Source organism: Pelophylax lessonae (assembly GCF_965119305.1).
Source record: "Pelophylax lessonae genome assembly, chromosome: 4".
In the NCBI taxonomy this organism is placed as follows: Eukaryota; Metazoa; Chordata; class Amphibia; order Anura; family Ranidae; genus Pelophylax; species Pelophylax lessonae.
The window spans coordinates 26654282-26677196 of NC_138771.1; the positions used below are offsets into that span (position 1 = coordinate 26654282).

Below are 22915 nucleotides of genomic sequence, written 5' to 3' on the forward strand. Positions count from 1 at the left end.
CCAACCCCAATAGGTCTCCAAACACTTCTTAGGTTGTCACCAGATGTTATCAGATCTGATGGAACAATCCGGAAAGCAGTAAGGAACTAGGTTATCATCCCTCACACACACACACTCTTTAAGTTGACCCTTTTCACTTCCAGAGGAGGCCGTAATAATTTGTTCTTCTTTCTCTCTAGCAGGAGAAAGTTTTTTTTTTTTTTTTTTCGTTTTTTTTTTATTTGCTGCTTCATGCACGCAGAACAAGGTCTTCATTCTATTTTTATTTTTTTCTTGTGTTAGTTTATGGTTGGGACTGGAACTTTGGCTGAGTCGCCTCTGGAATGCAGTTGGTCCCATCAGGACCATACACCTCCTGATGAATAGTGCTTCTCCAGCTGCAGCCCCCATGCCCCTCTCCCCTGCTTAGTGTCTGTCTGGAAAAACCAATGCAGATAATCAAGTTCTCAGTTTTAACTCTTTCTCTGCACGTCTGCGCACAGCGACGTTGGCAATTAACGGTCATGTTGGCCATTTACTATGGGCTTCTTGCCTTCCCCATTGGTCAATGGCTGGTCCTCGTTTTCCTCGCTGTCTTCTTCCTCGTTATCGCTGCGATCGTCGCCAGACATCTAAAGGAAAGAACGGACACTTGGTTAGCTATTCAAACACCAACTGGATATATAATTTAAAGCCCAATTCTGGGCACACCTCCCTCCCCCTGAACTGCAAGGATTAAATGTTTTTTATTCACTTTCCCCCTCTTCCTGCCCAGGCCAGTTATCAGCTTTAAGCGCTGTCACACTTTAAATGACACTTACGCGGTCATGCAACACTGTACAGGCATACCCCGTTTTAAGTACACTCACTTTACGTGCACTCGCGAGTACGGACACAGCCTGGTCAGCTTGGCATGGCACTACTCCCAAGTTTTTAACATTGGCGTCTATGGGAAATCCTGGTCAGCTTGACATGGCACTGCTCCCAAACCATAAGTGACAGGGATACCAAACTTATGGAGCACCGAGAGACGACCCAGGACTACAACATATCCTATTTGTGGCCTGCCATCTTGCTTAGGTAATCTACCATGTCAAAGTCCTGGATCCCCTTAACATGCTCCCCAAGCTTGGTGTCCTTGTCACTTATGGTTTGGGAGCAGTGCCATGTCAAGCTGACCAAGATTTCCTATGGAGTTAGTGTATTTACATGCATTGAGAAATAAAAAAAGGTATTGCTTCACTTTAAGTACATTTTCGTTTTACATACATGCTCCGGTCTCATTGTGTACTTAAAAGTGGGGTATGCCTGTACTCAAATTCAACTTTTATCATTTTTTTAAAACAGAACAAAAAAAAAAGGCTGATAATGTTGAAAAATATTTTTTTTCTTAGTTTATGTTATAAAATTTTGCAAATAAGTAATTTTTATTTTTTCACTGATGTGCGCTGATGGGGCTGCACTGATGGCCACTGATGAGGCTGCACTGATGTGCGCTGTCGGTGTGTGGGGTGGTTCGGGGGGGCTGCAAGGGTATTTTTTTGGTTGGGCTTTAAAGAACCACTAAACTTTAGGGTCAAAACCAGAAGGAAGGTCAAGTTCACCTTTTACACCTGTATTCAGGGTCTAACGTAACAATAAACATAGTGCAAATGCCTCCCCTCCCCTTTTTTGTTTTAAGAATGTTCATTCAATATTATAATCATTAGTGGGGTCAAATTGAAGTTGGTTTTCAACCACAGTGACAGAAAAATTCAAAAGAAGCAGAATAGAAAGCTTTTCTCGATTGAACGCAGTTTTATACTGTGTGTGGTTTTCGTTTAGAAATTGCATTCATTTTAAAATTGAATGTTAAAAGCAAGTGAAAAAAATCTTCTGCCTTTAGAATAACTCACTTCCTTCTCCTGCCCAGGACTACATGTCCTATGAGACATTGCTCTTCACGCATTCAGAAGTTCTCAGGCACTTACTGACAAGTAGGGATGGTGTAATAGGCTGTATGTGTGCTGCACTGACATGTATGGATAGTGTACTGAGCTATGTGTACTGCACTGTGTATACAGACATGTATGGATAGTGTACTGAGCTATGTGTACTGCACTGTGTATACAGACATGTATGGATGGTGTACTGAGCTATGTGTGCTGCACTGTGTATACAGACATGTATGGATGGTGTACTGAGCTATGTGTGCTGCACTGTGTATACAGACATGTATGGATGGTGTACTGAGCTATGTGTGCTGCACTGTGTATACAGCAGACTTGTATAAAGTACTCGAAATTTCTACTTGAGTAAAAGTACAAGTGCTCGATCAAAAAATTACTTGAGTAGAAGTGGAAGTGCTCGCAGAAAAAGTTACTTAAGTAGAAGTACTAAAGTATTCAACATTTTTTTTACTTAAGTATTGCAAGTAGTTTTTTCAAAAAATTTGCTACTTAAGTACTAAAAGTAAAAAGTACCAGTAGTTTTGAAAAAAAATTTCTACTCAAGTACTGAAAGTAGAAGTACAAGTACTGTGTTATGTAGTTATTAAAGAAAGAAGTCAAAAGTATGAACATCATATTGTTTTTATTATTTCAAATGATTTATTCAAATGATTAACCGGTGTTTGTTAGTAGTTTCTTGATGCACTTTAAGCGCTGTAGCACCATTTATTTGTTTGTTTCATATTTTCTTTTTATTGGAAAGATCTGGTATAGCAGCTTTTATTATACACAGCCTTTATTTTCGTATGCGCTGATTTACAAATGACATTATACACATTTTTTTGAGCTTTATGCAACCTGCCATCTACTGTTCTGGCAGTGGTAATTTTTTTAAAAGTAACGAGTAACTATGCAGCACAAAAAAAAAATACTTGAGTAGAAGTATCAAAATCATCGAAAAAATGTAGTGAAGTAAAAGTAGAAGTAGGAGAAAAAAATTCTACTCTAGGAAAGTACAGATACCGCATTTCGGTACTTAAGTACAGTACTTAAGTAGTTCTACTTCGTTACTATACATCTCTGGTATACAGACATGTATGGATGGTGTACTGAGCTATGTGTGCTGCACTGTGTATACAGACATGTATGGATGGTGCACTGAGCTGTATGTGCGCTGCACTGTTAATACAGAAATGTATGAATAGTGTACTGAGCTCTATGTGTGCTGCACTGTGTATACTGACATGTATGGATGCACACAGTGTGTTTAACACAGCTGCCACACACATACACCCACCCACAGCTGCCCGGTGCCAGCCGGCCAGCCACAGGCCCTGGGCCTGTACCAGCCAGCCACCCACCCGCCAAAGGGTGCCAGCCAGCCAGCCACCCACCCACCACAGGGTGCCAGGCAGCCCCCCACCACAGGGTGCCAGCCAGCCAGCCACCCCACCACAGGATGCCAACCAGCCACCAAAGGGTGCCAGCCAGCCACCCACCAAAGGGTGCCAGCCAGCCACCCACCCACTACAGGGTGCCAGCCAGCCACCCACCCACTACAGGGTGCCAGCAGCAGCTACCGCCCCGATAAATGCTCCAAGTTCAAAAAATGTAATGCAATATGGTAGCATGGAGGCGTTCTGTACACAGTTGGTATACGGATGGCTCACGGATTTCCTTGATACGAGTGAAATATTAGGCATCCTCTGGAATAGGAATTTTATTTTTGGTGAGATACTCTTTAATGGATAAGTTCACCTTTTAGAAAAAAATAATAAATGCACATTTTTTTGCAGGTAAAAAAAAATGTGCATTTATTATTTTTTTCTTTTGAAGCCTGTAAAGCATTGCACCCGCCATCAGAAGATTGCTGGTGCCATGCAGGTGTCCTGCAGACCTGTCAGTATATCTGTATACCCGTACGGCCAAGCAGATCCACTGACAGTAAAAATCAATGAACTACCACAGCGCTCTACAGCACCATAGTAGTTCATGGAGAACTACAAGCCGACAACCGCAATGTTGGGGCTTGTACTTTATTCACATACAGCACTGTGTGAATGAATGACGAGGCCACGTAGGCAGAGCAGATTTTAAAAAGTGACATCTAGTATGGTAAACTTCTTCCTGTACTGCTGTCACAGGGAGAGGGGGCAGTGGCTGCAGCATTGGGAACATGTTACCTGTTGCACCCTAAAAACGGGTGGAACAAGTAACATGTTTCCAAAGGTGAACTTATCCTTTAAGGATTAACTACTCCTAAAAGGTATGCAGGCACTGCAACTCTCCTCATTATAACACTGAAAGTACACCAAGGTGGTTTATAAGGAACACAGATCCTTCCATTCAGGAATCAATCTGGAAAGGATATGGTGAAAAACGGTTCACAATGGTGCGACATACGCCCTGACTTTGGGAGAACACGTCGCATGACGTGTATAAATCAATGGTTCCCTAAGAGAGCCTCTTAACTGGTCGACACAAGTCGGTCTGACTTTGAAAAAAGTTCCTGCATTACTATGGTCCGGCTTCAGCCCATTCAATATCATTAAAGTCGGATCATCATCTTAACAGATCTGACTTGTGGCATGCGATTTCTTATATAGTCATGGGGCGTGGCCATCTGGTGATGTCATCAGGAGACGCCAACCCATGGGATGGCACCACCTGGTGCCTTATGGGGCAGTGACATCCCAAGGGGGCAGGGTCACCGAATGATGTCACCGGATGGTCACACCCCATGGCTATTTAAGAAATGGCACACACCAGAGCTAACACAACAGCAGTAGCTAGCGTTGGGAGAAGAGTCAACAGAGGAAGAAGACAGTGGAGGGAGAAGAACCGGAGAAAGAACGAGAGGAAGAAGACAGCAAAGGGAGAAGAATCAGAGGAAGAAGACAGCGAAGGGAGAAGAACCGGAGGAAAAAGACAACGAAGGGAGAAGAACCGGAGGAAGAAGACAGCGAAGGTAGAAGAACCAGAGGAAGAAGACAGCGAAGTGAGGAGAACCAGAGGAAGAAGACAGCGAAGGGAGGAGAACCAGAGGAAGAAGACAGCGAAGGGAGGAGAACCAGAGGAAGAAGGCAGCGGAGGGAGAAGAACCGGAGGAAGAAGACAGCGAAGGGAGAAAAACCGGAGGAAGAAGACAGCGAAGGGAGAAGAACCGGAGGAAGAAGACAACAAAGGGAGAAAAACCGGAGGAAGAAGACAGCGAAGGGAGAAAAACCGGAGGAAGAAGACAGCGAAGGGAGAAGAACCGGAGGAAGAAGACAGCGAAGGGAGAAGAACCGGAGGAAGAAGACAACGAAGGGAGAAAAACCGGAGGAAGAAGACAGCGAAGGGAGAAGAACCGGAGGAAGAAGACAGCGAAGGGAGGAGAACCAGAGGAAGAAGACAGCGAAGGGAGAAGAACCGGAGGAAGAAGACAACAAAGGGAGAAAAACCGGAGGAAGAAGACAGCGAAGGGAGAAGAACTGGCGGAAGAAGACAACGAAGGGAGAAGAACCGGAGGAAGAAGACAGCGAAGGTAGAAGAACCAGAGGAAGAAGACAGCGAAGGGAGAAGAAGCGGAGGAAGAAGACAGTGAAGGGAGAAGAACCGGAGGAAGAAGACAATGAAGGGAGAAGAACCGGAGGAAGAAGACAGCGAAGGGAGAAGAACCAGAGGAAGAAGACAGCGAAGGGAAAAGAACCAGAGGAAGAAGGCAGCGGAGGGAGAAGAACCGGAGGAAGAAGACAACGAAGGGAGAAAAACCAGAGGAAGAAGACATCGAAGGGAGGAGAACCGGAGGAAGAAGACAGCGAAGGGAGAAGAACCGGAGGAAGAAGACAGCGAAGGGAGAAGAACCGGAGGAAGAAGACAACGAAGGGAGAAGAACCGGAGGAAGAAGACAATGAAGGGAGAAGAACCAGAGGAAGAAGACAGCGAAGGGAGAAGAACCAGAGGAAGAAGACAGCGAAGGGAGAAGGACCAGAGGAAGAAGACAGCGAAGGGAGGAGAACCAGAGGAAGAAGGCAGCGGAGGGAGAAGAACCTGAGGAAGAAGACAGCGAAGGGAGAAAAACCGGAGGAAGAAGACAGCGAAGGGAGAAGAACCGGAGGAAGAAGACAGCGAAGGGAGAAGAACCGGAGGAAGAAGACAACGAAGGGAGAAAAACCGGAGGAAGAAGACAGCGAAGGGAGAAGAACCGGAGGAAGAAGACAGCGAAGGGTGAAAAACCGGAGGAAGAAGACAGCGAAGGGAGAAGAACCGGAGGAAGAAGACAACGAAGGGAGAAAAACCGGAGGAAGAAGACAGCGAAGGGAGAAGAACCGGCGGAAGAAGACAACGAAGGGAGAATAACCGGAGGAAGAAGACAACGAAGGGAGAATAACCGGAGGAAGAAGACAGCGAAGGTAGAAGAACCAGAGGAAGAAGACAGCGAAGGGAGGAGAACCAGAGGAAGAAGACAGCGAAGGGAGGAGAACCAGAGGAAGAAGACAGCGAATGGAGAAGAACCGGAGGAAGAAGACAACGAAGGGAGAAGAACCGGAGGAAGAAGACAGCGAAGGGAGAGGAACCAGAGGAAGAAGACAGCGAAGGGAGAAGAACCGGCGGAAGAAGACAACGAAGGGAGAATAACCGGAGGAAGAAGACAACGAAGGGAGAATAACCGGAGGAAGAAGACAGCGAAGGTAGAAGAACCAGAGGAAGAAGACAGCGAAGGGAGGAGAACCAGAGGAAGAAGACAGCGAAGGGAGGAGAACCAGAGGAAGAAGACAGCGAATGGAGAAGAACCGGAGGAAGAAGACAACGAAGGGAGAAGAACCGGAGGAAGAAGACAGCGAAGGGAGAGGAACCAGAGGAAGAAGACATAGAAGGGAGGAGAACCGGAGGAAGAAGACAGTGAAGGGAGAAGAACCGGAGGAAGAAGACAATGAAGGGAGAAGAACCAGAGGAAGAAGACAGCGAAGGGAGAAGAACCAGAGGAAGAAGACAGCGAAGGGAGAAGAACCAGAGGAAGAAGACAGCAAAGGGAGAAGAACCAGAGGAAGAAGACAGCGAAGGGAGAAGAACCAGAGGAAGAAGACAGCGAAGGGAGAAGAACCAGAGGAAGAAGAGGGGTACAATGTATCCCATACTCATTCACATAAGGGGCAGGATCTGGGGGCTTCCAGATTCCGATAAGCCCCCTGCCCGCAGTTGTCGAGAAGAGGCCCTCGTCCCAATCAACATGAGAGGCAAGGTGCTATGGGGGGGGGGTGCTCGCTTGTCCCTCCCCTTTCCTAAACATGTCGGGCTGCATGCTCGGATAAGGGTCTGGTATGGATTTTGGGAGTAACCACAAGCCTTTTTTTTTTTTTTTTTTTTTAGGCGTGGGGTTCCCCCCTCAAGATCTATACCAGACCCAAAGGGCCTGGTATTGTCGGATCCTGTTCATTTGCAAAGTCGGCTCAGAAGTCGTCTGACTTCCATGTCGGAGCAGAGTGAACCCGGTCTAAAAGGAAGGGGTCTGCAATAACACCTTTTGTTAAAATCCTTGCAATGTACATAGACCACCCAGAAGGGAATTTTTTTTTTTTTTTTCATCCAAAGCGGAGTTACACTTTAATGAGAATATTTAGTGCAGATTACATTCACATTCATGTGAATGTAATCTGCGCTGTGTTGTTAATCTCATCAATGAGTTTTAAAAATCCTGCTTCTGTAAAAAAGTTTATATTGAAAATATACACCAATCAGCCATAACATTATGACCACTGACGGGTAAAGTGCATAACATTGTTTATCTCGTTACAATGGCACCTGAAAGTGGTGGGATTCATTAGGCAGCAAGTGAACATGTTGTCCCTGAAGTTGAAAAAAATGGACCAGCATAAGGCTTTGAGCGACTTTGACAAGATCCAAATTGTAATGGATAGACTACTGGGTGAGAGAAACTCCAAAACTGCAGTTCTTGTTGGATGTTCCCGGTCTGCAGTGGTCACGACCAACCAAAAGTGGTCTAAGGAAAGAAAACCGGCCCACTGGTGACAGGGTCATGGTCGGATAAGACTCATGTATGCAAGTGGGGAGCGAAGGCTGGCCTGTGTAGTCCGATCCAATAGAAGAGCTAAAATGTCTGAAAAATTGAATGCTGGTTCTGACAGAAACGTGTCAGAACACCCAGTGCGTCACAGTTTGTTGTGTATAGGACTGCGTACTGGTCAGGGTGCCCATGCTGACCCGTGTCCACAGCCAAAAACACCTACAATGGGTGTGTGCGCATCAGAATTCAACAATGGAACAATGTAGGAAGGTGCCTGGTCTGATAAACTTAGAAATGGTTTGAGAAACAAAACAATAAGTTTGAGGTGTTGACTTGGGCCTCCAAATTCTCCAGATTTGAATCCAATCGAGCATCTGTGGGATGTGCTGGAAAAACAAGTTTGATCTGTGGAGGCCCCATCTCACAACACAAAGTATCTGCTACTGACGGCTTGGTTCCAGATACCACAGCATACTTTCAGAAGTCTAGTGGAATCCATGGGTTATGGTGAGTGTTCATAATGTTATGGCAGAACAGTGTACATAGATGGGGAAACCATATTTGCTTCTAACTTATATAAGCTCTGCTCCTCTGTATTCATGCAAGTCTACCAGTCTGTTTGGAATATGCAGCCAACTGATCCCATTTCAGGAATAATTTGCATGGTTGCTGACTGTAGTACCTGATATACCGAATCTTGAGATTTGTGTATGAAATACAAATGACAATAACATGCAAAATGGGAATCCTGCATACATTTTAGAGGCATCACATATTAATTTACAGTATTCAATGCAGACATGTATAGCAGACATCTAAAGCGGGCCTACACTGCCATCTATGTCTCTCCATTATTTTACTCCTGTGGCCATTCCCCCCCACCCCAACCTTATGCAATATTTTTTTTTTTTTTTGGGGGGGTCCATGGGTCCTGGCCTTACACTTCCAGGTTTCTCACCCCCTTCCTGCAGCCTCATTAGGTACTGATGTCATACAACTCAGGAGGCTTCGGGTCAATCACTACTGCACTGCTTATGCACAGGCACTGCCACCATGCGTCATGGGAGCCGGCTCAAAGAAGCTAGAAAAGACTGTTCCGTTTTTGTACTAGTGAGCCATTGTAGAATGCCAACTTGAGGGTTCCCCAGGGCGTGGAGTGTAGGCCCCGGGCCGGCTTCGCCACCAGGGCCCTTGCTTGTGGGAATGGACTGACAGCACTGCACTGCTTATGCACAGGCACTGCCACCATGCGTCATGGGAGCCGGCTCAAAGAACCTAGAAAAGACTGTTACGTTTTTGTACTAGTGAGCCATTGTAGAATGCCAACTCGGGGGTTCCCAAGGGTGTGGAGTGTAGGCCCTGAGCCGGCTTCTCCCCCAGGGCCCTTGATTGTGGGAATGGACTGACAGCAAGCTGGAACCAGGTCACAGCCCCCAGGTACGCACAAATGCAGAGACCACTCGCGTATGCAGAGTACAGATGGCACGACCCATGGAACAAGCCAAGGTCAGGGCGAACGACAGGCAAGCAAAAACTGTAGACGAAGCCGGGGTTGGTATACGAGAAGTCAAACAGTGTGGGGTTAATTCACTAAAACTGGAGAGTGAAAAATCTGGTACATCTGTGCACGGTAGCCAATCAGCTTCTAACTTTAGCTTGTTCAATTAAGCTTTGCCAAAAAAAAAAAAAAACTGGAAGCCGATTGGTTTCTATGCAGAGCTGCACCAGATTTTTCACTCTCCAGTTTTAGTAAATCAACCCCAATGAATACAAGTAATAGTAGACAAACAGAACTAGAAAGTTGCTCAGACAATGTGGGATGCACTGAGAATGTCTTATATAGGGAAGCAAACTGGGAGGCGGGCCAAGAAGTTATCGAAGGGCAGGAAATATATATCCACAGTGGAGCAGGCGCTGCCCATTGGTGAAGCCAGCAGCACATGTGAATGGAATCATAGATCTTAGCAGAGCCACTGCAGCAAGGAAGTAAGAATTTCATAGGGAGAAAACTGCAGGCTAAACCGCGACCAACAGTTGACCTCCTGGTGACAAAAAAAGATAAATGCAGGACCCAAAGTGCAGAGACAAAGTAGAGGCTTACACAAAAAACACTGGATTTGCTGGACTGGTGAATATGGATTTTAAACAACTTGCCGACTGTATAACTTAGATTTACGGAGGCAAAGTGGCACGGCTGGCCGGATCACGTACCTAGTACACTTCCAGGTCTGGGGTGTGCACGTGCACCGCCAGCGGCCCTCTCCCGCTGTGATTATACACAGCGGGAGCTGATCGGTGGGTACCATGGACTCTATGTCCTTCAGTACAGAGGGAAAACGGCGGTCTGCCTATGTAAATGTGTGTAATGTGTTAGGAAGGAAAGGATGCCACATGGCTTGATAGAAATTAAAATGATCACCCTACAGAGGGCTGAATTCAAAGACACCCGGAAAATCAAAGTGAAAAAATGATGCAGCAGGCTATTCCATTTTGCTGAAATTTCATTGCAGCAACTCAAAATGGTACTCAGTGGTTTGTATGGCCCCCACGTGCTTGTATGCTTGCCTGACAACATCGGGGCATTCTCGTAATGAGACAGATGGTGTCCTGGGTTTTTTTCCTCCCAGATCTGGACCAGGGTATCAATGAGCTCCTGAACATTGAGGTGCAACCTGGCTGCGTCGGATGGACCAAAACATAATGTCCCAGACGTGTTCTATTGATTTAGGTCAGGCAAGCATGGGTGCCATTTAATGGTATCAATTCCTTCATCCTCCAGGAACTGGCTGCATACTCTCGCCACATGAAGCTGGGCATTGTTGTGCACCAGGAGGAACCCAGGACCCCCTGAACCAGCGTAGGATCTGACAATGGTTCCAATGATTTAATCCCAATACCTAATGGCAGTCAGGGTGTCATTGTCTAGCCTGTAGAGGTCTGTGCGTCCCTCCATGGATATGCCTCCCCAGACCATCACTGACCCACCACCAAACCGGTCATGCTGAACAATATTACAGGCAGCATAACGTTCTCCACGGCTTCTCCAGACCCTTTCACATCCGTCACATGTGCTCAGGGTGAACCTGCTCTCATCTGTGAAAAGCACAGGGCACCAGTGGCAGACCTGTCAATTCTGGTGTTCAATGGCAAATGCCAACTGATCTCTACGGTGCCAGGCAGTGAGCACAGGGCCCTCTAGAGGATGTCAGGCCCTCAGCCAACTCTCATGAAGTCTGTTTCTGATTGTTTGGTCAGAGACATTCACACTAGTGGCCTGCTGGAGGTCATTTTGTAGGGCTCTGGCAGTGCTGATCCTGTTCCTCCATGCACAAAGGAGCAGATACCGGTCCTGCTGATGGGTTAAGGACCTTCTACGGTCCTGTCCAGCTCACCTAGAGTAACTGCCTGTCTCCTAGAATCTCCTCAATGCTCTTGACACTATGCTGAGAGACACAGCAAACTTTCTGGCAATGGCAATTATTGATGTGCTAAGCTGGAGGAGTTGGACTGCCTGTGCATCCTGCATAGGGTCAAGGTATCGCCTCATGCTACCAGTAGTGACACTGACCCTACCCAAATGCAAAACTAGTGAAAAACAGTCGGAAAAGATGAGTAGGGAAAAAAAAGTCAGTGGTCTCCACCTGCAAAACCATTTTGGAGGTTGTCACATTGTTGCCCATCTAGTGCACCTGTTAATTTATTTTACACCAAAGCAGCTGAAACAGATTAACAACCCCCTCGGCTACCTAACTGCCCAGATCAATATCCCAGGAGTTTAATTGACTTGATGCTATACTCTGAATAAAAAGTGATCCTTAAATTCTTTTTAAGCAGTGTATTTCATTGCAAGCCTGATCAGCATTATGTTTGCCCTCAAAGGGCTGTTTTTTTTCTGTAAAACTAGCTATCTACAGTACCCCACCCACCCTTACATCAGATGTCAAGAGCTCCACCCTCCCTTGCATCACAGTGCACCCCCCCCCCCCTTACTGTGTTCTGCTGCCGGGAAGAAGCTGGGAGCAGAGCTGAGAAGCAGAAATTGCAAAGTCTGGTGGAGGATCAGCTGCCGAAGCCTGCTAAATGCGGAGATCAGGGGAGGTGGAGACCAGGGGTGCACAGAGAGGCACAAGATTCATTGGGGGAGTTCTGTCCTCCTCTCTGCTGCCATCTGCTGAGACAGGAAGGGGAGATGGGGGAGCAGGGACAAGCCTCCCCAAGGCTGCACAGAAAAGCGCAGGATCTGGTGGAGAAGTTATTTCCTCCTCTCTGTTACCAACTGGTAAAATGAGGTGGGGCGGAGACAAGGGGGGTGCCACAGCTACAGGAGAGGTGCGAGGGCCGCATAAAATGGTCTGGAGCACCAGATTCGGCTGCGGGCCTTGTGTTTGACACATGTGCTTTAAAAGAACATCAGCACAATCAAATCTACTTTTTACCTTGTTTAGGGGCTAACCCTATTATATGTTAAAAGTTTAGGGCTGACATTTATTTAACAGCACAAATAACTTTGTTTTCTAATATTTGGCTTCTGCACATGAGCAGCACATTCGCATAAAGCATTCTGCTTAGTGCAGAACATTCCTTTGTTCCTGTCTGTGGGCTTGTAAGTTTCCTGCAGGCACTGCCTGGCTTGTGTGAGCTTTGTGGCTTACTGCAAAACTCTGCCTGTAAATCCTGACTTGGCACACACACAAAGAGCAACAGGATAAGCCTGTGGATGCCTGAGCATGCAGGGGGCTTTCTTCCATCGGCGCTGAAAATTGGCCCCATAAGGAGGGTAAGGCAAGCGGCTAAATATACCATTTCAGTGGCTGCAATTAGTGTAAAATTGCTTTTATCATACACTGTGAAATGTCAAACTGTTGAAAAGGAATGGTGCTAACATAAATTGATTTGAAATGGATTAGATGTATTGCATATCTTCTGACTTGCTCATTTAAAGGGTATTTGTAGCTATTGTGTGTCTTTTCTCCTCTTCCCTTTTATGTTTACTATAAACTGTACTGACACTATACTGTATTCCCATGTGAAATTCATGCTGAAAAAATGAAATGGAAAAGAAAATGTTTTTGTTGTTCAGCGAACAATGCTAAGCTGGAAACAAAACTCCAGTTTATTTGAGTAGCATAAAATGTGTAATTAACTGTGAAATTATCTGCATCATAAATACTAAAGTATCTGTCAACTGGCCAAAACCCAAGAGAAATACTGCAGCATGTACTGGCCGTGTATAATGTTGTCTAACCTGGAACTATGATCAGGTTCTATAGTAAAAATAATAATAAGATTTTTCTACTTTCCTGTAGAATCCCTTTCTAGTAGTACATCACAGGATGTACCTTTGGGTTATGATCCGCCTATATAAGTGTTTGGATAAATGGCAAAGCTTGACTCAGCCCAGCGTAACCCCACCCACTCCCAGCATTGCTTTAAAGTGGAGTTCCGGCCTCAAAAACGATTTTGGGCCATCCGCTTGCTCTGTGTCACCTGTAAAAGAAATGGACACTCCCGATTTTTTTTGTTTACTAACCTTGTTATTGAAGAAAGTATACTTACCTTCCTTCCACTTTCTCCCTCTGCGGCCCGTGCTTCCTGCTTGCATTGATTCCTGGGAGCTGAACGTCATTGCTCCCAGGAATCAATGCGCCTGCACCGGCCCTGACGTCACTTCCGGGGCAGGCGCATTATTCCCTGCTAAACAGCTTCTGGGCATGCCCAGAAGCTGTGCAGGAATGACGCGCATGCCCCAGAACTGACGAGCGGGGCCGGTGCAGTGCATTATGGGACCGAAGAGGACACAGAAGAGGACGCGTTGGCTTCAGCTGCCCACACCTGAGAATACATTTTCAAGGTAAGTATTTCTTCTAAAAGGTAAGTGTGACCTGGGACAGTTCAGAGGCTATCCATTGTGGAATGCACTAGCCCTGACTGTCCCGGGGGTATTTTTAGTGAAAAATAGTTTCCGAGGTCGGAACTCCGCTTTAAGCAGGCCACAGATGGTGTGAATTTCTTTCCTGCAACCATGATTCCCCTATCAACACAGACAGTGCTGATAGGTGAAGCCCTCCCGCTGAGCAATTGTTTGCTCCCCGCATGGGCGGGCGGGGGAAGCCGCCCCAGCCAGAAGACAGTGATTATTGCTAGCGACTTTAGCAGCCACTAGCGATAATTACAAGTGAATCTGGCAGGCTGGTTGTTCCCAAGTTGTTGAATCGAACAACTTGGTACATTCAGCCTACCTATACAAGGTTCGAATCTCGGCCTGTTTGTGACTAACAATATATGGCTTGAGGGTTGAGCCCAGAAACACCAACACGTTTGGTGGAGTCTTCACAGGGAAAGGGGGGGAACCTTCCCCTTCAGGGCATATACCCGAGTAATGATCTGCCGAGCGCACCTAGCAATTGTAGATCGAGAGGCAGCTTGTCTCTTGCGGGAACGCTCCAGGATAAGAGTGTCAAATTGACAAACCTAGACAGTGTCTGTGAGACAGACTCGCATCCCAAACTACATTCGGGCAGTGGAGAGTAATCTTCTTAGGATGCTTAGGAGCCAGGCAAAAAGGAAGGCAACACTTATTTCCTGGTTTAGATGAAGTCCTGAGACCACCTTAGGCAGAAAGGAGGTCCAAGCTCTCAAAACCACCTTGTCCTTGTAAAGAACAAGAAACAGTTCATAAAGGATAAGGCTGCAAGTTCAGACACCCTCCTAATCTCTAGTGTAAAAGTATATCATATACCTGTACTTTGTTCGGGCCACCAACCTTGGTCAGAGATGGTGCAGAATGCTACTATGTTTTTAAATTAATTGATTTTACATTTTCTATGTGCATCAATAAAGTATTGTATTTTATCTTAACTGGTGTGGTTGTGCCCAAAAAGTCCATGAACTGTAGTTCAAGTATCTTTCCCTTTTTCGCACCAAGCAAAGTATGCTTTCCATATGCAGTGGTAAACCCTATAGGATGAGGGCTTTCTGGCCTTCAGCAAGGTGGGAATCACGAAGTCTAAAAGATCCCTATACCTTAAGACTTGGGCTTCAACAGCCAAGCCGTAACATCCAGCAACCATGAAGAAGGATGGCACACAGGTCATTGAGAATGAAGGTCAAGGAGATCCAATAGGACCCACAGAGAGTCTGCTAGGAATCTGAATATTTCCAAGTACCATGCCCTCCAGGGTCAGTTAGGTGCAATGAGAATCACTGGTATGCCTTCCCTCTTTATTCCCGAAAGCAGATGATGGCCCAAAGATCCCTGAAATTGGGCACGACTGTCCAGTTTGTTGTCGAGTCTGAATGCCAGTAGTTTTTGTGGCATTACCACCAGAGATAGAGTAAGTGAAACGCTTTTCTGGGGCTGTTGGTGGCTTAAGAAGTCCACTCACCAATTTTCCACTCCTGAGTTATCCACTGCAGACCTGGCTGGAATGTGAAGTTCTGTCTGATTCAGAATGAGCTCTGCTTCTCAAAAAGCTGCCTGACTCCTGGTTCTGCCTTAAAGATTTGTGTTTGCCATCACTGTGCCAATGCTGGATTGGACCTGGACTATCCCCACAGAGCTGAATCACCCTGAGCTTCAGGACATTGACCATCAAACCCAGCACCCTCACACAGAGAGGAATAGAGGGCCACTCCAAGGAATGAGATTCCTGCACTTTGGACCAAAGCTTTTCCTGGGGGAAGGTGGATTCCCATTCTGGAATATCATCAGAGGACGGCCTCAAGGCCAATGTGCAACAGACGGTGAAAATCCTACAGAATTTTGGCTGGGTCCTAAATCTCCAAGGGTCAACCCTGGAACTGTCGCACCACCTGGAGCATCAGAGCCTAGTCCCGGATATGGCCCTGGCACATCATGAGTTTTGCAAAACAATGATGTTATTCTGACAAAACTGTAAGGGTTTATAGACTCGTAAAGCATACATGTAGGAGGTGTGTTTGCGCTGAAAGGTTCTTGGTTGAATAATTAATTTCATGCATAGCACATCTATTTCATAATTTAAAACCTATTTAATAGCTGCTTGTTTTAGGTCATTCTAGTTTTTAGGTCATTCGCAAGCAACTAACTAGGAAACCCATGGTAGCTATAGTTTGCCATTTCAATGAACTCAGCAATGAGGAGCTTTATCTCACATGTTGCAGACTTTATTCTATGTACTTCACTGCATCTTATCTCAACTAAAAGGACCGTTGTAAAACTTACATTTCCAGAAAGCATCTTTTGCACCATCTTGAAGATGAGATATGCCCAGTATATATGAAGGAACTGCAGCACAAACATGACCATGTTGAAGAAGTAGTAGAGGAAAAACCGCGGGCAGTAATACAGGGGATAGACCGTTGTGGCATAAATAATCCTGCAAAATAAGGAGAGGAGAGTGTTAATTTTTAATCCGCTGTTAAAATGTTGGAGGACATTGCAATTTCACTGCCTAAATTGGTTCTAAAGTCAAAGGGTTTTTTTTTTCCTTTAAACCCCAATTCATTATCTGCATTAAGGCACAAAACTCCCCACTACCTGTCTTACCCCTCACCCCCAGCACTAAGCACTTACTTGATTCCTGTCAACACTCCGGCGCTGCCTCGACTGTAGCACCACTCCTTTCACGTCCTACTTTCACAGGAGACCCTGAGGGCAGCCGAAGCCATGGGCTCCGGAGGAGGAAAGAGTGGATAGTGCTGGTGGGGACTGCCAGAGGACGAGGTAGGGGACCCTTCTGTGTAATATCATTGCACAGGGCAGGTAAGTATCACCTGTTTATCTTAACCCAAGAAAAGCATCCTTAACCGCTTGCCGACCGCCGCACGACTATTTTCTGCGGCGGTCAGCCCCTCACAGGCAAAGCGATGTAGGGCTACGTCGCTAGCCTGTGAGGCTCTAGGGAGGCGCGCTCCCGCTAGCTCACGGACCCCCCCCCACCCGCACGTGTGCCCGGCAGACCCTATGTCCGCCAGGCACTCGCGATTGTTCGTTACAGCGGGAGAAAGGCAGGCGGCTAATGTAAACACAGCCGCCTGTCATTCTCCCCTGTGTAAGAATGGAGATCATACGGTTCTGCTATGTAGGACCGTTGATCTCTGTTCTTACACCTCAAGCCACATCCAATCACAGTTAGAAGCACGCCCCTAGGGACACACTTAACCCCTCCCTCTCAAATAAAGTTAACTCCTTCAGTGCCAGTCTCATTTTTACAGTAACAGTGCATATGTATAGCACTGATTACTGTAGTAATGTCACTGGTAACCTCAAAAGTGTCAAAAATGTCAGTCAAGGGTCCGATCTGTCCGCCGCAATGTCACAGTCCCGCAAAAAAAAAAAAAAAAAAAAAAAAAAAAAAAAATCGCAGATCGCCGCCATTACTTGTTAAAAAAAAAAACAACAAAAATTACAAAAATCTTTCCTTTAGTTAGTAAACGCAATAACTTTTGCACAAACCAATCAAAATACGCTTTTTGCGATTTTTTTTTAACCAAACATATGTAGCATAAAACAAATTGGCCTAAAAAGTTAAAAAAATTTGATTTTTTACATATTTTTTTGGGAATTTTATATAAAAAAAATGTCAAAAATATTGCTATTTTTGCAAAATTTACGCTTTTTTTTTGTTTATAGCGCATGATCAAAAAAATCGCACAGGTGATCAAATACCACCAAAAGAAAGCTCTGTTTGTGGGAAAAAAAAGGACGTCAAATTCATTTAGGTACAGCGTCGCACGACCGCGCAATTATCCGTTAAAGTCACGCAGTGCCGAATTGCAAAATAGGCCCTGGTCAGGAAGGGGGTAAAATCTTCCGGGGCTTAAGTGGTTAAGTATCACTTTAAAAGGAAAGTCTCACTTTTCCCATTTACTGCCCCCCACCACACAGATAGTCATCTTCACCATGCTCCTCAGTCAGTCTGAACACTGGGTGTAATTCCAGTGTATACTTCATGTTGGACCCTACACAGGGTTCATGACCTTCCACCCCTCCATATCTGACTGTTTGGGCCTGGCAATTGGCTGCTCCATCCTAATGACTGCATCCTGGGAGTAAGGTGAGGTCACCACAATCCCCTATACCTGGAAGTATGGGAAATGAGGGCTCCAACAGATGAACGAAGATCATTAGTGGGATAATGGGGAGAATATGGCCTGCTACAAGAACCAGAAACTTTCTAAATGGGCCAAGTGACCAATTATTGTTATGCAAAATGTCCTACAGTGTATAAAACAAGTAACAAGCAAAAGAAGAAATATTTCGGCTTGCCAAACTTTTTTGGGCCGAGACCCACTTCTGAATAGTTATTTTTCAGGACCCACGTGCTTGTAATTGAATATAGTAAAGCGCTACAGAATTTGTTGGTGCTATATAAATGCAAATAATAATAATAATAATGCATATTTAAAGGAAGGGGGATGTTAAATTAAAATATATCAATAACTACTTAAATTTATCATTGAAAACACTTGCCAGATGTTCTAAATGAGAGGGTCAGAAACCTGTGGCATATAAGCGCAGTTGTAAGTAATCAGCGCCCTCATAGACAGTATAAGGCAGGCAGAGGCAGAAATCAACTACCCCAGTGATCAGCAGGCTATATGGCACTTACCCTCCTTCCTCTCCCAGCGGCCCACAGTGAAGGTGAAGCCCCTGTTTGTCCTCTCCAGGGCCCAGCACACCTCACCCAGAGTTTCCATGATGAGGACCTCTATGCTGGTCTTGGTGTCCCGGCTCATCTCCTTCAGATCCTCTACTGGGATCTCAGAAGCTACCATGAACTCCTGACACCACTGGGCCACCTGGTCCTCCTATAAAACGGAGGCTGCCGTCTCTGCCCGCTATAGCTGAGAAGCTGCCAGTCTAACCACCACTGCTGCCGCCAGCAGGCCGAGGAGCTGGCTCTGCACTCCATGAACATATCCTACATAACAGACCACATACCTACTCACTGATGCAAATATCCTCCTCGCGGGAAATGCAGACCAGCCTCCGTAAACTGCGTGGGCGGGGTCCTGAATCCATCGCGATTTGACTGCTCTGGCTCTCTGTAATTTGCGCAGGCCTCGCACAGCACAATTTAAGTGGGCCGGCCCAGCGCGACCCACTCAAACACAGCTCGCGACCCACCAGTGGGTCCCGACCCACCGTTTTGGGAACTCCTGATCAAGACTAATAAAAGCTATCTACTCAAAAGTATCTCTGCCATGCATTGAGAACTTGTCCTGTGCTGGTACCAGGGTTAAGTGTTCCAGACACAAATTATTGCACTTAAAGTACACCTGTAGTCTTGGGTGGAAAACGTTCTGCCAACAGTGACTCCTGTACTAGTTAAAGTGGTTGTAAAGGCTCAAGGTTTTTTTTTTTTTTTTTTTTTACCGTCATGCATTCTATGCATGAAGGTATAAAACCTTCTGTGTGCAGTAGCCTCTCCTAAAAGGGATCCAGCGATGTGCACAAGAGCATCAGCTCTGCGGGGACTCTCCCTCCTCATTGGCTGAGAAGAGAGAGGAGGCAGGACCGAGCTGCGGCTAGGTGTCTGGAATGACCACGCAGAGAAGTGGCTCAGGAGCGAGCCTGCTCGGGTGCCCCCACAGCAAGCCATTTGCTCTGGGGGCACTTGGCAGGAGTGAGGGGCCAGAAGCATTGGCAGGGTACCTGAGAAGAAGAGGATCGGTGCTGCTCTGTGCAAAACCATTACACAGAGCAGGGAAGTAAAACATGTTTGTTATTTAAAAAACAAAAAACAAAAAAAAAAAGCTCTGCCTTTAGGCTCGGGTCACACTGATGCGATGCGGGAAGGCTGCGAATTTGCAGCCTGTTCCCGCATCGCACACGCACCCCCGGCAGTTCACACTGCCATATACGATCCGCTGGGGGTGTCAATGTAATCTTAACGACACCCCCAGTTTGATCGCATATCGCAGTGCGATCGTGCAGTTCGCACAGGAGCGGATCGCACAAGTGTGAACCGCTGTGCGATCCGATCCTGATGCGGCAGCAAAAATGCCTCCTGTGCGTGTTTGCTGCGGGTGCGATGCGAATTTAGCCATACAAACTGTATGGCTAAACTCGCACCGCACAGCTGATCGCATGTCATGTCGGAGCAGTGCGCTCCGACATGACATGCGAACCCCGCACACGCAGTAGTGTGAACCGGGGCTTAAAAAGATTGTAGTCTCATGTTTTTTTTTTTTTTTTAAATAACAAACATGTTATACTTACCTCCTTTGTGTGGTGGTCTTGCACAGGGCAGCCTGGATCCTTCTCTTCTCAGGTCCCTCGCTGCTGCTCCTGGCCCCTCCTTCTACATACGGAGCTACAGTTCGGTGACCCCCCCCTCCTGATTGGCTAACTGACTTTAATGGACAGCAGCGGGAGCCAATGGCACAGCTGCTGTGTCTCGACCGAGGGACTCGTGGACAGTGCTGAATAGAGATGGGGCTCAGGTAAGTATCAGGGGGTGCTGGGGCGGCAGCTACATACAGAAGGTTTTTTATTTTAATGCATAGAATGCATTAGGATAAAAAACCTTCTGCCTTTACAACTCCTTTAACTTCTTCCGGACCGCCTGCCGCAGATATACTGCGGCAGGCAGCCCCTCCTGTGCAAACCGATGTAGCCCTACATCAGTCGCACGCCTGCTGCTAGGGGGCGAGCGCGCCGCCGGTGGCGTACTTCTGCCCCCCCTCGGCAGCGGGGACTCCGATGCAAGGAGCAGGCGGCTCTGATTGCCGCCGGCCATCCGCGATGGCTCCCCGCTGAGAGAGAAGGACATTCAGCTATTGTAAACACAGTTGACCGTTCTTCTCTCTGGAATGATCACAGAGCACCTGTGATCCTTCTATATAGGATCACAGGTTTCTATGCTCATTTCAAAAGCCCCCCCCCCCACAGTTAGAAACACTCTCCTAGGCTTATGTTTAACCCCTTGATCACCCCCAGTGTTAACCCCTTCCCTGCCAATGTCATTATTACAGTGACAGTGCATATTTGTAGCACTGATTACTGTAGTGTCACTGGTCCCTGCAAAAGTGTCAAACATGTCAGTTAGGAGTCCAAATCTGTCCGCCACAATGTTGCAGTCCTACAAAAAAAAAAAAAAAAAAATTGCAGATCGCTGCCATTACTAGTAATAATAATAAACAATAAACAATAACAATAAAAAATACATAAATCTTTCCCGTAGTTAGTAGGCTCGAAACCTTTTGCGCAAACCAATCAAAATACGCTTATTGGGATTTTTATTTTATTTTTATCAAAAATATGTAGCAGAATACAAATTGGCCTAAAATGTTAAAAAAAATTAGATTTTTTTAATTTTTTATTTTGGGAATGTTATATAGCAGAATGTGAAAAATATTGTTTTTTTTTCAGAATTGTCGCTCTTTTGTTGTTTATAGCGCAAAAAATAAAAATCGCACAGGAGATCAAATACCACCAAAAGAAAGCTCTGTTTGTGGGGAAAAAAGGACATCAATTTTATTTAGGTACAGCGCCGTACGACCGCGCAATTGTCTGTTAACCACTTAAGCCCCGGAAGATTTTACTCCCTTCCTGACCAGGGCCTATTTTGCGATTCAGCACTGCGTGATTTTAACGGACAATTGCGCGGTCGTGCGACGCTGTACCTAAACAAATTTGACGTCCTTTTTTTCCCCACAAACAGAGCTTTCTTTTGGTGGTATTTGATCACCTCTGCGATTTTTTGATCATGCGCTATAAACAAAAATTTTGAAAAAATAACAATATTTTTCACATTTTTTTTTATATGAAATTCCCCCAACAAAAATGTAAAAATCAAAATTTTTTGACATTTTCAGCCAATTTGTTTTATGCTACATATGTTTGGTAAAAAAAAAAAAAAAAAAAAAATCGCAAAAAGCGTATTTTGATTGGTTTGCGCAAAAGTTATCGCGTTTACTAACAAAGGGAAAGATTTTTGTCATTTTTGTTGTTTTTTTTTTTACGCGTAATGGCGGCGATCTGCAAATTTTTTTGCGGGACTGCGACATTGCGGCGGACAGATCGGACCCTTGACTGACATTTTTGACACTTTTGGGGGTACCAGTGACATTACTACAGTAATCAGTGCTATACATATGCACTGTTACTGTAAAATTACACTGGCAGTGAAGGGGTTAACTTTTTTTGAGAGGGAGGGGTTGTGTGTGTCCCTAGGGGCGTGATTCTAACTGTGATTGGCTGTGGCTTGAGGTGTAGGAACAGTTATCAACGGTCCTACCTAGTAGAACTGTATGATCACGGTTTCTACACAGGGGAGAATGACAGGCGGCTTGTTTACATCAGCCGCCTGCCTGTCACCCTCTGCAGCGACGATCGCCGAGTGACCGGCGGACTTCGGGTCCGCCGGTCACACGCGTGGGAGGGCGCCTCCGGGGGGCGCGCCCTCGCTCCCTAGACCCTCACAGGCTAACGACGTAGATCTACATCACTCTGCCTGTGAGGGGCTGACTGACGACGTAAATAGTCATGCGGCAGTCGGCAAGTGGTTAAAATAACACAGTGCCGAATCACAAAAAATGACCTGGTCATTAAGGGGGCAAATCCTTCCGGTCCAGAAATGGATAATATCACTTTAAGGCATGCCCTTTATTACTGTTAATTTCTACCCTTTTGTGTGTAAAGCCAATGTATTGTGGTTAGGCTGTAGAAGAGGTCATGATCAGCCATGTCACGTAAATGTTTCAGTAGCAGAGATGTACTAGCAATGAATATTATTGTTTTCCATGGTGATCTGTAGCAGCCAACAACAGAAGTATAAGCATTTTCTATCCATTACCGTGACGTTGGCAGCTACACGAAATAATGGGTAGCAACTGAAGCTGGGGATTCTATAGCAAAATGGTGCTATAAGTCCGTTACTCAGTAAAGGCCCGTACACACGTACCGATCGTCGGCATACAAACGTCGGTGGACGAAGGATCTGCCGATTGTACGCGTGTTAGTATGGTGCCTCCGACAGATGTCTGCGCACAATCCGCGGACAAAAGTCTTTCG

At 46.0% G+C, this 22915-nt stretch overlaps 1 protein-coding gene across 1 annotated transcript in view; it reads right to left on the bottom strand.

The window, feature by feature from the left end:
• Positions 1 to 232: 232 nt before the first annotated feature.
• Positions 233 to 22915, bottom strand: part of CERS3 (ceramide synthase 3) — a 160713-nt gene continuing 138030 nt past the window's right edge. The window contains exons 9-10 of the mRNA XM_082253062.1: positions 16118 to 16271; positions 233 to 611 (exon numbers count right to left, since the gene is read on the bottom strand). Coding sequence (XP_082109188.1) covers positions 495 to 611; positions 16118 to 16271 — 271 coding nt within the window. The 3' untranslated portion in view covers positions 233 to 494. The remainder of the gene's footprint in view (positions 612 to 16117; positions 16272 to 22915) is intronic.